This window comes from Somniosus microcephalus, chromosome 23, assembly GCF_052327205.1.
Source record: "Somniosus microcephalus isolate GS21.2 chromosome 23, FLI_Smic_1.0, whole genome shotgun sequence".
Classification (NCBI taxonomy): Eukaryota; Metazoa; Chordata; class Chondrichthyes; order Squaliformes; family Somniosidae; genus Somniosus; species Somniosus microcephalus.
Genome location: NC_141009.1, coordinates 40,107,757 through 40,121,669, shown reverse-complemented (window position 1 = coordinate 40,121,669; position 13,913 = coordinate 40,107,757). Strand labels below are relative to the sequence as shown.

The 13,913-nt window shown below is 45.3% G+C and overlaps 1 protein-coding gene across 1 annotated transcript in view; it reads right to left on the bottom strand.

The window, feature by feature from the left end:
• pappaa (pregnancy-associated plasma protein A, pappalysin 1a) overlaps positions 1-13,913 on the bottom strand; it is a 281,514-nt gene that overhangs the window by 62,761 nt on the left and 204,840 nt on the right. Inside the window, exon 21 of the mRNA XM_085965833.1 lies at positions 2,771-2,872. Coding sequence (XP_085821959.1) covers positions 2,771-2,872 — 102 coding nt within the window. The remainder of the gene's footprint in view (positions 1-2,770; positions 2,873-13,913) is intronic.

The following is a 13,913-nucleotide window of genomic DNA, read 5'->3' as shown; positions in this document are numbered from 1 at the left end:
AGTTTGGGGTTATCACTAATGTTCCCTGTCATTTTTTGGGGGCCGCGCGGTCCCTTTAACGGGCTGCGCGGCCCATTGAAAAGTCCACGCATGCGCGTTTTTTTCCAATTTAAAAGCCTGTTCACCGGCTGCACGGGACCCCTGGAGCGCTGGGCGGCTGTGCAGCTTAAAGGGACCATTACTATCACCTGATTTACATTACACAAATTCAATGTCGGTGCGAAGCCAAAATCATTTCTTTCTAATTTATTGGCCTGAGGCAGTCCTCTTTTTATTTTTCCAAAACTCCTTCTGGGTTGAAACCGCTACACCTGATCATTATTTTTTTTTAAAAGAAAGACTTGCATTTATATAGCGCCTTTTGTGGCCACAGGACGTCTCAAAGCGCTTTACAGCCAATGTAGTACTTTTTGGAGTGTAGTTACTGTTGTAATGTGGGGAAAGCGGCAGCCAATTTGTACACAGCAAGATCCCACAAACACCAATGTGATAATGACCAGGTAAACTGTTTTTGTTATGTTGGTTGAGGGATAAATATTAGCCAGGACACCGGGGATATCTCCCCTGCCCTTCGAAATAGTGCCATGGGGTCTTTTACATCCACCTGAGAGAGCAGACGGGGCCTCGGTTTAACGTCTCATCCGAAAGATGACACTTCCGACAGTGCAGCACTCCCTCAGCACTGCACTGGAGTGTCAGCCTAGCTTTATGTGCTCAAGTCCCTGGAGTGGGACTTGAACCCACAACCTTTTTCCTGAGAGGCGAGTGCGCTACCCGCTGAGCCACAGCTGACGCGGAAAGGAAGATTAATCGAAGTAGAACATCACGCAGCTCTATCCCAGAGTATGCCAAGTTGAGATGATGTAGAGACTCTGCTGAATCCCTCCCTATCCCCATAACAGGCCTATGCTGGGACGGAATGCAAGCCGTTAATTGATCAGGCATTCACTGAGTGCAGGAAGGATTAAAAAGGGGGATGATTTGTGCACATCTGGCTCCTGTTGATCCCATTTTTTTTCTATTTCCTGTTCTTCCACAGGGAAGAATCCTTACTGACCTTTCTTGCTAAATTAATTGAGGCTTCTTCTAAGCTGCTAAATGTGTAACTTGTTTAAAGCGGATTCTTTATCCAATTATGTTTTAAATAAGAGAATCATTTCCTTACATGTTATTCTACAAGTAAACAATAGATTCTCTTAAGATATACCCTAAACTGCATTTTGCTTTTTTGAATAGTGTATTAAGTATGGTAAATTCCACAATACTTATTACTAAGCGTTAGCTTGACTCAGTGGTAGCATTCTCAGTGAGTAACTGAGAGGATTGCAGTTTAAGCCCCACTGCAGGACTTGAGACTGACACTCCAGTGCAGCACTGTGGGAGAGATGCATTAACAGGTCTTCTCCTTCAGGTGAGGCATTAAAGTGAAGCCCTGTTTGTCAGATCACGTAGATGTGAAAGATCCCCTTGCACTATTTGAAGAAGAGCAGGAAATTCTGTTGGTGTTTTGGGCAACCAATGCCATCAAAAACTGATGAACTGGCAAGTTATCTTATTGATGTTTGCAAGATCTGGTTCTGCTCAAAATGGCTGCCGTTTACCAATGCAAGAACAGGCACTTGCATTACGAAGCCATTTATTGTATCTGACGGGATTTGCGATATTACTAAAATAATGAGAAGGTGCACTATAAATACAAAATACCTGATTATAAACTAACTCACCTGTCGGCAATGGGGTGGGTTTGGGTTGGATGCCCGTTTTACATGATTTTATGCTCCATTGACTCAGTCCCGAGCTCGCCCTGTTCCCGCCAGCCTGCTTAGGTTAAAATCGGGACTAATACTTTCTTTTGTTTTGTCAAAACTTTTTTTATTGCCCCAGTTTTGATTTTGTGCCTGAGGGAACAGGAATAGTTGGAGATGCCATTTTTGATCCAATCCCAAAGAATTCCTTGATTTGGCCATGTGATTTTTGACAATGCCCTGCGCCCTCCCCCCCTCCACCCCACCCCCCAATCATAAAACCTCATATCGCATCCCACAGTTCGGTGCCGTTGTGCACTGTTTCTCAAGCTAGCCGCACATGAGGTTGACCACGTTTGCATAATGTGGAACCAGCAGAGAATGCTTTCTTTACCAGAGCAATGCCTCCTCTGAAGAAGTTCGTACTTTGTTCTGAGCTTTTAGAGTTTCACCTGATCATATATAGTGCTTCCATTATTTCTGTCGGTTTGGAATTCTGAATTTCCCGTCATTTTGTAAGGGCCTCAGATCAAAAGTAATGAGAGAGGTTTGTTGTGGAGCAACTACAATGTCCAATTTTAGGAGGGCTCGGGGTGGGGGGGAGCGGGAGGTGGTGCGCAGTGTGGGTGAGGCGGAAGAAAAACTCTAAATCCTGAGCAGAAAAATTTATGGCATTTCAGTTCCATAGTATTCATAAAACTTAATGGCTCACTTATCTCATGGGAGCTAAATAAAACATCCTTTGGGTCGACTTTTTTCCCCTCTCTAAGTTTCTATATATCCTTATAATAGCTTAAAGGTACTTTAAGTTTGTCCTAATGATGCATCCATCAATTTCTTACCTGTATCTATAAAATTTAACGAGGACATTTAGCAATGCTGTGAAATATAGTCAATGGTGACTCATTAATATTTTTTGGTCCAAATACTTGGGAGAAAGGGTCAGAGGGCACAACGCATAAGTACACTGCAGTAGACACATGGCTGAAAATACGTTTTACGAAGCAGTTCTGAAGGATTCTAACCTTTTTGGTTATGACGGTTGAAGCACAGCAGTCACCGCCATCATAACTGCAGTAGGCTCTGTTGTTATTTCCATCGCAATAGTTGTCCCCCACGAAAGTCTGCTATGGCAATAAAAACAATAGGAATTAAAATCTGTAGCGTTTGCAAAGAAACTAGCTCTTGTCTTTCAGAATTTTGCGCTTATCAAAGTGAGGGACGACTTTTGCAGATGGCATTCCCTGCAAGCCCCCATCCCCCCCTCCATTTTTAGATCTGATAGCAGTGTTAAGAGGTAAAGTCTGGCTTCTCCGTGAGGTGCACAGTTATGTGCCAATTTTTTGCACTAAATTATGTGTAGTTGGAGTTGCATCCAATGGGAATTGGAGTGAGCCTGTCCAAATTTATTTCACTTAAGTTAACCTCTTTAGTTGTAAGGGGCCTACCCTCTCATAGATTCAAACCCAAGCCACATATTTGAGAGGGGAAGCGCTGCTTCAGGCAGGCCCCTATTGCTTTAACTGGCAACGTTATTTACATTCTGCATTTTAAATTAATCTCCATTAATATTCTTCCCATTGTGTTCGTGCAGAAGCGTCCTATTCGGCCTTTTGTATTAGCCAGATAGGATTTTAACCGCCAAAAATTCCCATGAAAGTGACACACCTGTTTTACTGGAGCAGGTTTAACTGCCAACAAGAGTATTTTTCAAATTATTAGTGACTAACAATGTACTATTATCCTCTGCAGTTAAATGCAGGGGGTTGTATTTTGGAGGAAATTTTAAAAGAAAATTGGCGTGAATGTTGGAACTGATGGACTCCACCAACATTGACAGTTTCAGTGTAGAACATTTGTAAGCTGTTCAGTGGTTTGTATTCTGCATTTTAAAATGGAGGAAATTGCCTTGGGGATTGACTATTCCAGCCCTCTCCTGGCCAGCTTCCCATCTTCCACCCTTCATAAAATTAAGCTCATCCAAAACTCTGTTGCCCGTATCCTAACTTACACCAGGTCCCGTTCGTCCATCACGCCTGTCCTTGCTGACCTACATTGACTCCTGGTTGATCAACGTCTCCAATATAAAATTCTGATTCTTGTTTTCAGATCCCTCCATGGCCTTGCCCTTCCCTATCTCTGTAACCTCCTCCAGCCTTACAACCCTCTGAGAACTCTCCATTCCTCCAATTCTGACCTCTTGTGCATCCCCGACTTCCTTTGCCCCTCCATTGGTGGACATTCCTTCAGTTGTCTAGGCCCTGAGCTCTGGAATTCCATCCCTAACCCTCTCCGCCTCTCTATCTTTAAGACGCTCCTTCAAACCTATCTCTTTGACCAAGCTTTTGGTCACCTGTCCTAATGTCTCTTTCTTTGGCTTGGTATCAATTTTTATTTGTCTGACAATGCTCCTGTGAAGCGATTTGGGATGTTTTACTATGTTAAAGGCTTTATATAAATGCAAGTTTTTGGATGATGGGGACAATCCCATTGTTATTTTGCTTAGCCAAAATAAACAAAATTAAAGGATCAGTTTAAGCGCGCTGGCCTTGTCTGTGGTATATGCTGCCTTTTTCACTCCCATGATCAGGTATTGTCCCTTCTGTAATGTATATACCTTTAAGGGGGGAACTATCTTTTACAGCTCATGTATACTGCAGTACCGGCAGTGACCACACCTGTATATAGCACTGAGTAGTAATCTGTACAGATCAGTTCCACTGTGAGCCACGTTGAGTAAACACCTGTTGTACCGTTCTCCTGCAGTCTGTGTCTTATTATACACAGACACAACACCTTCCGCTTTTATATTGGTTTCTTGCTGTATTAATGCCACCAGCTCCTGACACACTTATTATGCACTGTGAGTGGCTGGCTGACCCGTTTCTTGAACTCGTTCTTCCTCGTGGCCAATCATGGTGAATCCAGCAAGGTTATTTGGAGGTGATGCCAACCATACAAGACACACACACACACTGGGAGCAATTCTGACTTTAGACGATATTGTAAAACGCGCTATAATCGGCTCGGCCGCCCGTCAAACTCCGTTTCCCCACTCTTGTTTCCAATGGAACCCCCATTGAGGATCAGCAGCACTAACGAGGCGAGAAACCATGGCGATGTCGGGTTTAGTGGCGTGCTAATGATGTTGATTCCCAACACATGGGGACCACCCAGCCAGTAAACTTGCCAGATTTTCTAAGGTTGGCAGCCAGAAAGATGTTCAATATAAAAATGGCAGAGCAAAGGGTAAGCCGCACAGGGTAGGTTACTTCATGGAGGGATGGAAGAAAAGGGGGGGGAAAGAGAGAAGAGATAAAGGGTGCGTGTGTATGTGTATATGTATGTAAATATATCGGAGAGAGAGACGTATCCTGCAGCAAAAATGGAAGTAGACAGCAACTACTGTATTATAACAGACAATCACTTTGCTTAGTCAACGGAGCTCATTAATGATTCTGCTCAATGGACAGCACACTTTCACTGATATTTTGTGTCAAATGTTGGGTCAGAGAGTTAGGTGGGCCCATTTTGAATTTTTGGACTCCCTTTCACATTTGCATCAACAAGTAACTGCTAGCTCGGAGGCCGACTGGTGACGCATGCAGCAGTCATACACTTCAATCGTTAGCAAAGATTGCTTCCAGCGAGAAGTGGAACCGATTCCTGTAATAGCACGTTTTACTTCTTGGCTCTGAATATGTTGCTTTGCAATTTTTGATTGCTGTTTATGTTGCATATTTCGGTTTGCTAAGTGATGTAAATCTAGAGATTCGCAATCCGCTACGATGTTCAGAGTCGGAGCTGTTTAATTATGACACTGCTAGCAGCTCGAACCATAAAAATGAACCCGCCTCGTAAGATCTATGTAAATCCGCAAGGGTTGGACAATGCCACATAGTAACCATTTCAATATCTGCATAGAACTGTATTTCTGAGATTTTTCTTTTTTTTAAAAAAGACCAAAGTGGCGCTGGCTAAGCAGGGAGGATTTTTGTTTTTGGTCCATCTGCTGCACAGCAGTGAGATATAGGATCACGAGATCTATACGGCACTTGGGAAGATCCTGGGTTTAATTTGAGGGCTGTGCGGAGTTAGCTGTTCTCAGCTGGGGTTGTAAAGGTGTTATAATTGGCCTCAGTGCCCCAGGACTTAGACAAGAAAACAATCAGGGAAGGTTCTCTGACATGTATCAGTCATTCATGAAAGAAAGACTTATGAAATAATACTGACCGGCCTGCGGGTGGCGCTGTCCAGGGAGAGTATAAATATTAGGGCATGGGCCCAGCTTGCGCAGGACGCTCTTGGCGGGAACTAGTGAAGGACACAGCTGGACCTCCATGTTGTAAAACAGTTGATTGGGGCTTTGTTTGATGCTTGGACCAAGTGCCTAGTAGTTTTCTTACGTCATTCTCTATCAAGTGATTCCTGCTATCTTTGCATTGACATTGGGGTGCGACCAGGATTGGGATTGAGCAGCGTTCTGGCAGTCACTTTCAAAGAATGGACATGGAGGTGAGGTGCTGGAAAGGGTCTGCAGAACTGTGGCCTGTTATTTGCGTGGAGGGAGCGGGGGGAGGGTGGGTGAGTTTAGCGGTCAAGAAACCTGGAAGAACGGGTTTCCCTCTGGTTCTGCTGAATTGAATGGCAGGACCTGATTACCAAATTTGAAATTCGTTTCCTGGCCGCAGATTGGGAGGATAGGCCTGCGGCACCAGGACGCAGCTGAAGAGAGGAGAGGAGCAATCGGGAGTCGGCGGGGGGTCGGGGGGGGGGGACATCAATGGAGGAGCCTGGAGAGATCAGGGGTCGGGGGGCATCAATGGGAGGGGCCCGGAGAGGTCGAGGGAACATCGATGGGCGGCCCGGGGAGATCAGGGAAGATGGGGAGAAGATCATGGGAGGCCTGAAGAGATCAGGCAGAGTGCCTATGGAGCACATGGTGGTAGGGGGGGAGGACATCAGGAGGGCATCAGATCGCGAGGGGGATGGTGTCCGATCGCTGGGGTTAACAAGGTAGCTTCGGGTAACAAGGTAACTTCTGCTCCTCCTGTCCCAGTGCTGGAAAGGCACGTACCTGTTCCATCCAGCAGTCCTCACCTCCCTTCAGCTGCCGGGTTTCCTGAGGCACGCAGCTTCATTAACATATTTAAATGAGGGACCCGTCCCCTGAGAGCAGCTTGGGTGCCCGCCCCCGGTCGCACCTCCATTGAAACCGGAAGTGGGCGGGTTCCAGGCAGGTTGGGTTTGGGTTTGAAATTTGTAAAATTGTAACTTCCCACCCGGCCCCAACCCACCCTTTTTTGGGGGTTAAAATGACCCCCTGTATCCCAGCAAGAAACCAGTGCATTAAGATGGGAAGAGGGGCAGGAGGAAAAATTGGTGCATTAAATTAGTTTAGAAAGTGAATTTGGGGATAGTAAGCAAACAATATCCTCGACAGTGGAATAGATTAAAATGCTGATAGTCAACAAGGGCAAAGCTGGTGGACCGGAAGGTTACAGTAGTCAACACACGTAAATGTCTTTCAACAACAGTCTAAGCAAACACATAGAAAGTCTGTTCTTTGTGGTGGGCAGGGGGCTGTAATTTGTCAACTCCACACCGACCATGGGGAGCATTACCCAGCGGTGCTGCAAGTCAAAAGATTGCAAGTCCAAATCTCTGACTCGTGCTATCAGTGGCCAAAGCTCCTCACTGACAGCAGAGCCTCCTAAAGGTGTCTCCTACATCTCGTCGTGTTCCTGTGATCCTGCGTGGAAAGCAGGGTAAATATTTTTTAACGGACTGTACCAAGCTGTCTTTTTCATTCTCCAATTCATTAAATATATTCAAGAAGGAGTTAGATATATTTCTTAAGGCTAAAGGGATCAAGGGATATGGGAAGAAAGCAGGGATAGGGTACTGAGTTTGGATGATCAACCATGATCTCATTAAATGGCGGAACAGGCTCGAGGGGCCGAATGGCCTACTCCTGCTCCTATCTTCTACGTTTCTATGTTTCTATCCTCATGTGCTGAAGATGAGCTTATGTACAGCACATAAATTGCTTTTAGTGAAGAAAGATGCATTAATGTTCTCGCTTACAAGATTTTGATGTAGATTATTTATATTTAGGGTTGCACTTACTTTCTGATTTAAAAGTTGCTTTTAAAGTTTCTCAGTTGTTGACCACACAGTTCTGAATAAAATATAATTTTCTTCAACGTGAAGTATATGCAGCTTGTCGTCTTCTCAGAGGACGGATGAAAAATAAACATCTCGAGGTACTTTGATGTTGTTAGTTTGTCACTGAATATTCACTACTGCTGGTCCCATCCTTATTTATAACTGTTCTCAAGGAAAGCTATTCATGTGCTGGGTGACACAGTCCAGATCTTTTCTGACTGACACTTAGCATGTTGGTGGGCTATGTGTGGGAAAATAAGTTGAGAGTTCAGGTCCAGAAACCATACAGTTAAAATATGTTTGAACTGAGAGTCTTAGAATGAAGATAGAGTGTTTGAAGTAGGATTGAGAGAAGCCTCCCTGGCTCATGCTACTGGTTATGGCTATGAACAAGATCCAGTCAGATGATTTTCATCCCTCTCCTGCTGTGATGTGAAACTTTGTATTTCTCTTCTTGTGAAATGTCCCTTTGTTTTCTGCTTTAGTTCACAGAACTTCTCTCCATCCTCCCAGATTCTTGCTTTGGATCTTGATCCCCTCCACATTCTTGACGCCCCCCGCCCCCACCCTACCTGACTATGACAACAGATTTTTGCTTCCATAGCTGCCATTTAAGGCATTCTACTTTCCATTTCACCTTTTCGTGAACCCTTTCCACTCCCTTTAATATTTTATCGAAGTACAGTGACCAAAACTGTACACAATAGTGCTGTGTGCGAACATAATGGATTGCATTAGGCGACAAAAAGCGGCTCTCTTATTTTCTCAAGTTATTCCATGCCATTTTTTTCCCCTCTTGACTTGGTTTTTTCTAACGTGATTTCTGATTATTTTCTTTCACCCAACCCTCTCAACTGAGGTTGGATCATTTGTTAATTTGCTGTGGAATCTTCTCTTATTAATAGAGCTGGTCCCTTATTTTTCATGTTCCTTTCAAACATTTGTTTTTCCAGTATTTTCCCCTCCTTTCCTGAAGGCAATGAATCATGTTGGAGTACAGTTCGGCAGGTGCTAGCACCCTCCGGTACGTTGGACGAATGCCATTTTTCATGTATGAACCTAGACTTTGAGCATTAAAAGGCTATTGTCAGACTTGCAGCAGCGGTAGCGTTCCTGCCTCCGAGTCAGAAGGACATGAGTGCAAGCTCCACTTCAGAGACTTGAGCATGTCACCTAGGCTGAATATACTGGGGGAGCAGCGCACTGTCAGAGGTGTCGTCTTTCAAATGAGATGTTAAACTGAGGCCCCACCTGCTGGATGTAAAAGATCCCGTGGCACTTTTCAAAGAAAAGTTCTCCTTGTGTCTTTGGCCACTATTTTTCCCTCAACCAACATTACGAAAACAGATTATTTAGTCATTTACCTCACTGTTGTTTGTGGGACCTTGCTGCGGACAAATTGGCTGCCATGTTTCCCTAAATTACAATAGTGACTACCAATGCTCCCCCTAATTGTTTGGGGGGGGGGTGTGGTCCCTTTAACGAGCCTCTTCAGTGAATGCTGATGGTATCTTTGACTGGGAGGAGGTGGGGGAAGTCATTACATGTGAACTCGGCCCATTCAAAGTTAGGTGCATGTGCGAAATTTCACATTTGAAAAGCTGGGAGCGATTTTGTGAATGGGGGCGCGTTGGAGGTGGGACTGCTGCTTGTCGGGTCGATGTCCCACCTCTATCGATTTGTGGCCAACCCACGTTATTTTCCCTTGAATGACCTTGTTGAGCTCGCCCAGCGGGCTTAGCAGGCCAATTAAGGGAAAGCCAGTTGCAAAGCACATCAACGTATGACGTTTCATCTGTCAAAAAATGTTGACAGATGAATTGTCATCGTTTGACAGCTCTGTGAAGCTGTCAAACACTGACATTCTCTGCAGTTTGATGAGGTCTTGCATACAAGACCTCATCAGCCTTCTTTCTTTTACAGAAATGAGATGTTTGTTGCACTGAGAATTCGACGGCCATCTCTCATCTGCAACATGGAGGTGCGAGACTCTCCGTGTACAAACCGACTGAAGCCTGCAGGAAGAAACAAAGGTAAGTACACGTTTAAAAACAGTTTGCACTTACCTCAGACACTCACCTCTACACTCTTGCACCCATCACTTACCTGCACACTACACTTTTGCACCCCCCCCCCCCGACCCCCGCAGACCCAGTACTCGCCTCGCCTCGCTGGCGGGTTTTGGAGCATTCAGGAAGCCCGCATTTGTGAGGGCAAAAAGGGGATAATCCTATTTTCTGCCTGTTAACTACCTGTTAATAGGCTTTAATTCCTTCCCGCCTCCAAGGAGACGGGACCCGGTGTGGGACGGCGCCCCGCCTCCTGGGAAGATGGCATGGTGGCGGGTTGGGCACCCCCCCCCCAAATTCTGCCATTTTCCCAGCAGTCCCGCCTCCACACCCGCCTCCCCGGGGCTGGCAAAATCGCCCCCGCTGGTCCCAGGCTGCATGGGACGGGCACACAGCTGTGCGGCCGAGAGGGAACGTTGGTGACTACGCTTCAAAAGTCATTGGCAGTGAAGCACTTTGGTCCTGAGGTCATGCAAGTTCCTTCTTTTGTTGGTGGTGAGGTGAGTCATTGCAGTTTAGCCCAATCACCAGATATCGATACACATGCACAGAATTAAAACAGAAAATGCTGGAAATACTCAGCAGGTCAGGCAGCATTTGTGGAGAGAGAAACAAGAGTTAACGTTTCAGGTCGATGATCCTTCGCCAGAACTGGGGGTTCTGATGAAGGGTCATCGACCTGAAATGTTGGGCTGGATTTTATCAATGGGGGCGCGTTGGGAGCGAGACTGATGGTTTTCGGGCTTTAGTCCCGCCCCCAACGATGTTTGGCCAACCCACGCTATTTTCCCTTGATTGACCTTGTTAAGCCGGCCAATTAAGGGAAAGCCGGTGACAGAGGACGTCAGCGTATGACGTTTCATCTGTCAAAAATTTTTGACAGATGAATTGTAAGCTTTTGACAGCTTTGAGAAGCTGTCAAACACTGACAATTTCTGTTCTAAGGTGAGTCTTTGTACTGAAGACTCACCAAACCTCTTTTCTGAGCAGAAATCAGATGGCTGCTGTATCGGAGAATGCAGCAGCCATTCTGTCATCTCTGCCGTTGAGATGAGGCACCTCCGGATCCCCAAGGGTTGAAGCCTGCAGGAAGAAGCAAAAGTAAGTAAATTTTTCCTAACACTCTACACTCAGCTCTCATACTTACCTCTCCACACTTGCACCCATCACTCACCTCCGCAGCGCACTTTTCGACCCTTCTCACCCCCGCAGACCCACTGCTCGCCTCGCTGACCCTGGCGAGGTTCGCAGCCTTTGGGAAGCCCACACTTGTGTGGGTAAAATGGGAATAATCCTCTTAACTACCTGTTAACAGGCAGTTAATTGGCTGTAATCCCCTTCCCGCCTCGAGGAGACGGGACCCTGAGTGAGCCGAGGACCCGCCTCCAGGGAAGATGGCACGGAGGCGGGTTGGGGGCGGGTTCGGTACCCGCTCCCAGTTTCTGCCATTTTCCCGGCAGTCCCGCCTACATACCCGCCTCCCCAGGGCTGGCAAAGTTTCCCCCCATTGATTGTTTCTCTCTCCACAGATGCTGCCTGACCTGCTGAGTATTTCCAGCATTTAATGTTTTTATTTCAGATTTCCAGCATCCGCAGTATTTTGCTTTTATATCACAAGAGAATTGTTCAGGAATGGGAGCCTAGCTTATATTTTTCCTGCCTGGAGTTGGGGGAAAGGGGGTTATACTGAGGACAGTTTTAATGCTCCACTGATCTAGCTGAGATCAGACCTGGGATTGAACCTGAGATTTTCCTGGTTCTTATGGCTCAGCTAATTACTGGATAAATTGACTGTGCCATCGTAGGAGCTTAGCAATAACATTCTTACATTGAATAGCACAGAAATACTTCTCAAACCCAGCAGGACAGAATTTACCTCAGTCCACTTTAACACACTTGGCGGCTGTAGTTACATTTGTGAACCCAAATACAGGAAACTTTCGATTAACCGGCCACTAAATAACTGGAAATGTCGGTTAACCGGCAAAATTCAGGAGTCAGTTCAGGTAACTTTTTTTTTACTTTTAGATACTTTTTTTTTACTCATTCTGGCTGTGCAAGCGTCTAACTGAAGCTGTCGCTAAGCAACAGAGACGCTTGCAAGCTGTGCTGATTGTTTTGAAGCTGTTGCTAAGCAACAGGGTTTGTTGCTAGATACGGAGCTCAGAAGCTCCGTATGTTTTAACTATAGCGTTCGGTTATCCGGAATTGTTGATGAACCGGCAACACGTCGGTCCCGTCAGTGCCGGATACCCGAAAGTTTCCTGTACTATATACCTGTATATCCAGATTAAAATGTAATTTCAGCGCGGCACTACTGGCCTCAGCACCCATGGCCTAGAAAAGGAAGAAGGTCAGCCAGCGTTCCTACTGCTAGTTGTTATCCAAGGACCCTGCTGTAAACTGCATGTGTTGACATAAGAGAGAGAGAATGAATCGAGCTCACGTGTAATGACTTCCCCCCCCCCACCTCCTCCCGGTCAAAGAACCCATCAGCATTCACTGAACAGTCTTGTGCATGTCGAATAGCAACTTGGATGACGTGCTACAGGCACGCCAGTGGCTACGGAATGGTGCCCCACAACAAGTCCTGATCTTCGAATGAGGCGGGGAGTAGGTGGCAGTCGGGAAATAAGGGAAAGAGAAGTGAAATTCTGAAAATGTTACTGAAGTTTTTCTGTTTCATTCTGAAAATACTTATTGGGAACACAAACATTCTATCAGCATGTAACAGGAAGAACTTTTTAATAAAGAATATATATCAAATATTTTGAAAGGTAGTTCATGTGAATGATCTGCTGACTGTTTGGTGGAAGGATTAACACAATTTTATTTGTCTACAATGAGTCTAGGCACCTGAGACAGGCCAATTCATCATCATAAAATCCATGGTAACTATACTTGCTGCTGGTGCTTTCTTGAGCATGGTAAATCTGTTAGGTATGCATTTAGTATTTAATTTATACCTCGGGGGGGGGTGGGGTCTGTGTATAATCTGTAGTGGAGTGGGTTCATAGATTCTCGCCACATTATTTGATTGTCAATCATGCTGTCTGAATAGTTTTTGTAAGATATAAATTTACTATTGCTACCGCTATAGAGACAAAAAAATGCCATGTGTGCATTTACTTTTCTATCTCTCGTCTTTAGGACAGTATTCCTTCAGGAACTTGGATGGAGAAATACTTCTAGCTATATTCCCTACCAGGAAACCCTGGAGAAATGTTCCCATTTTTTCCCCTAACGGGATCAATGGAGAGATCATTATTCTCTGCATATCCCATCAGTAAGGTCGAATAAGATTTGACATGTTTCTTGGCTGGGTGTAAATGCGTTCATTTAATACTGAAAGCTAATGGATTTCATTATTTTGTCATTAAAATTTAAAGCAAAATTAGCCTCGTATTGCCTTGAGAATACATAACCTTGCCTCACAAGCTATTTATATCTAATCATTACTTACATTCATGAAGGATTTTATTACTATGTGAGGTCTCCCCATGGATATGTTGAATCATTCCTGTGTTGAATACATGCCCTGCATTTCTAGAGAGCTCGCCTGTCGATTCAATTTCTAAGCTGGGAATAGCTGCTGGTTTCTATTTAGACAGGACATGGAGGGCTACACAGTGCACCTGCAAGCCTCACAATTACATACCAACCTTCGCCCTGCCCTGGAAACTTTCCTTGACCTCCCGAATGCTCGCTGTTCCTGTTATTTGTCACGTTGCCAAATTAGAGAAGAAAAAAAACATATGTACGGTCTCCCCGGTGGCACAGCAAGTGGTACCCAGTGAGCAGCGGAACCAGGGAGGTACTAGGTTTGATCGCTGGTCTGTGCTGAGCTGGCTGCTCTCACTGGGGCAGTGGTCAGGATGCTGCAACTGATCTCGGCTACTTGGGTTAGGGATGGAAACCCTCCCCCCAGCTC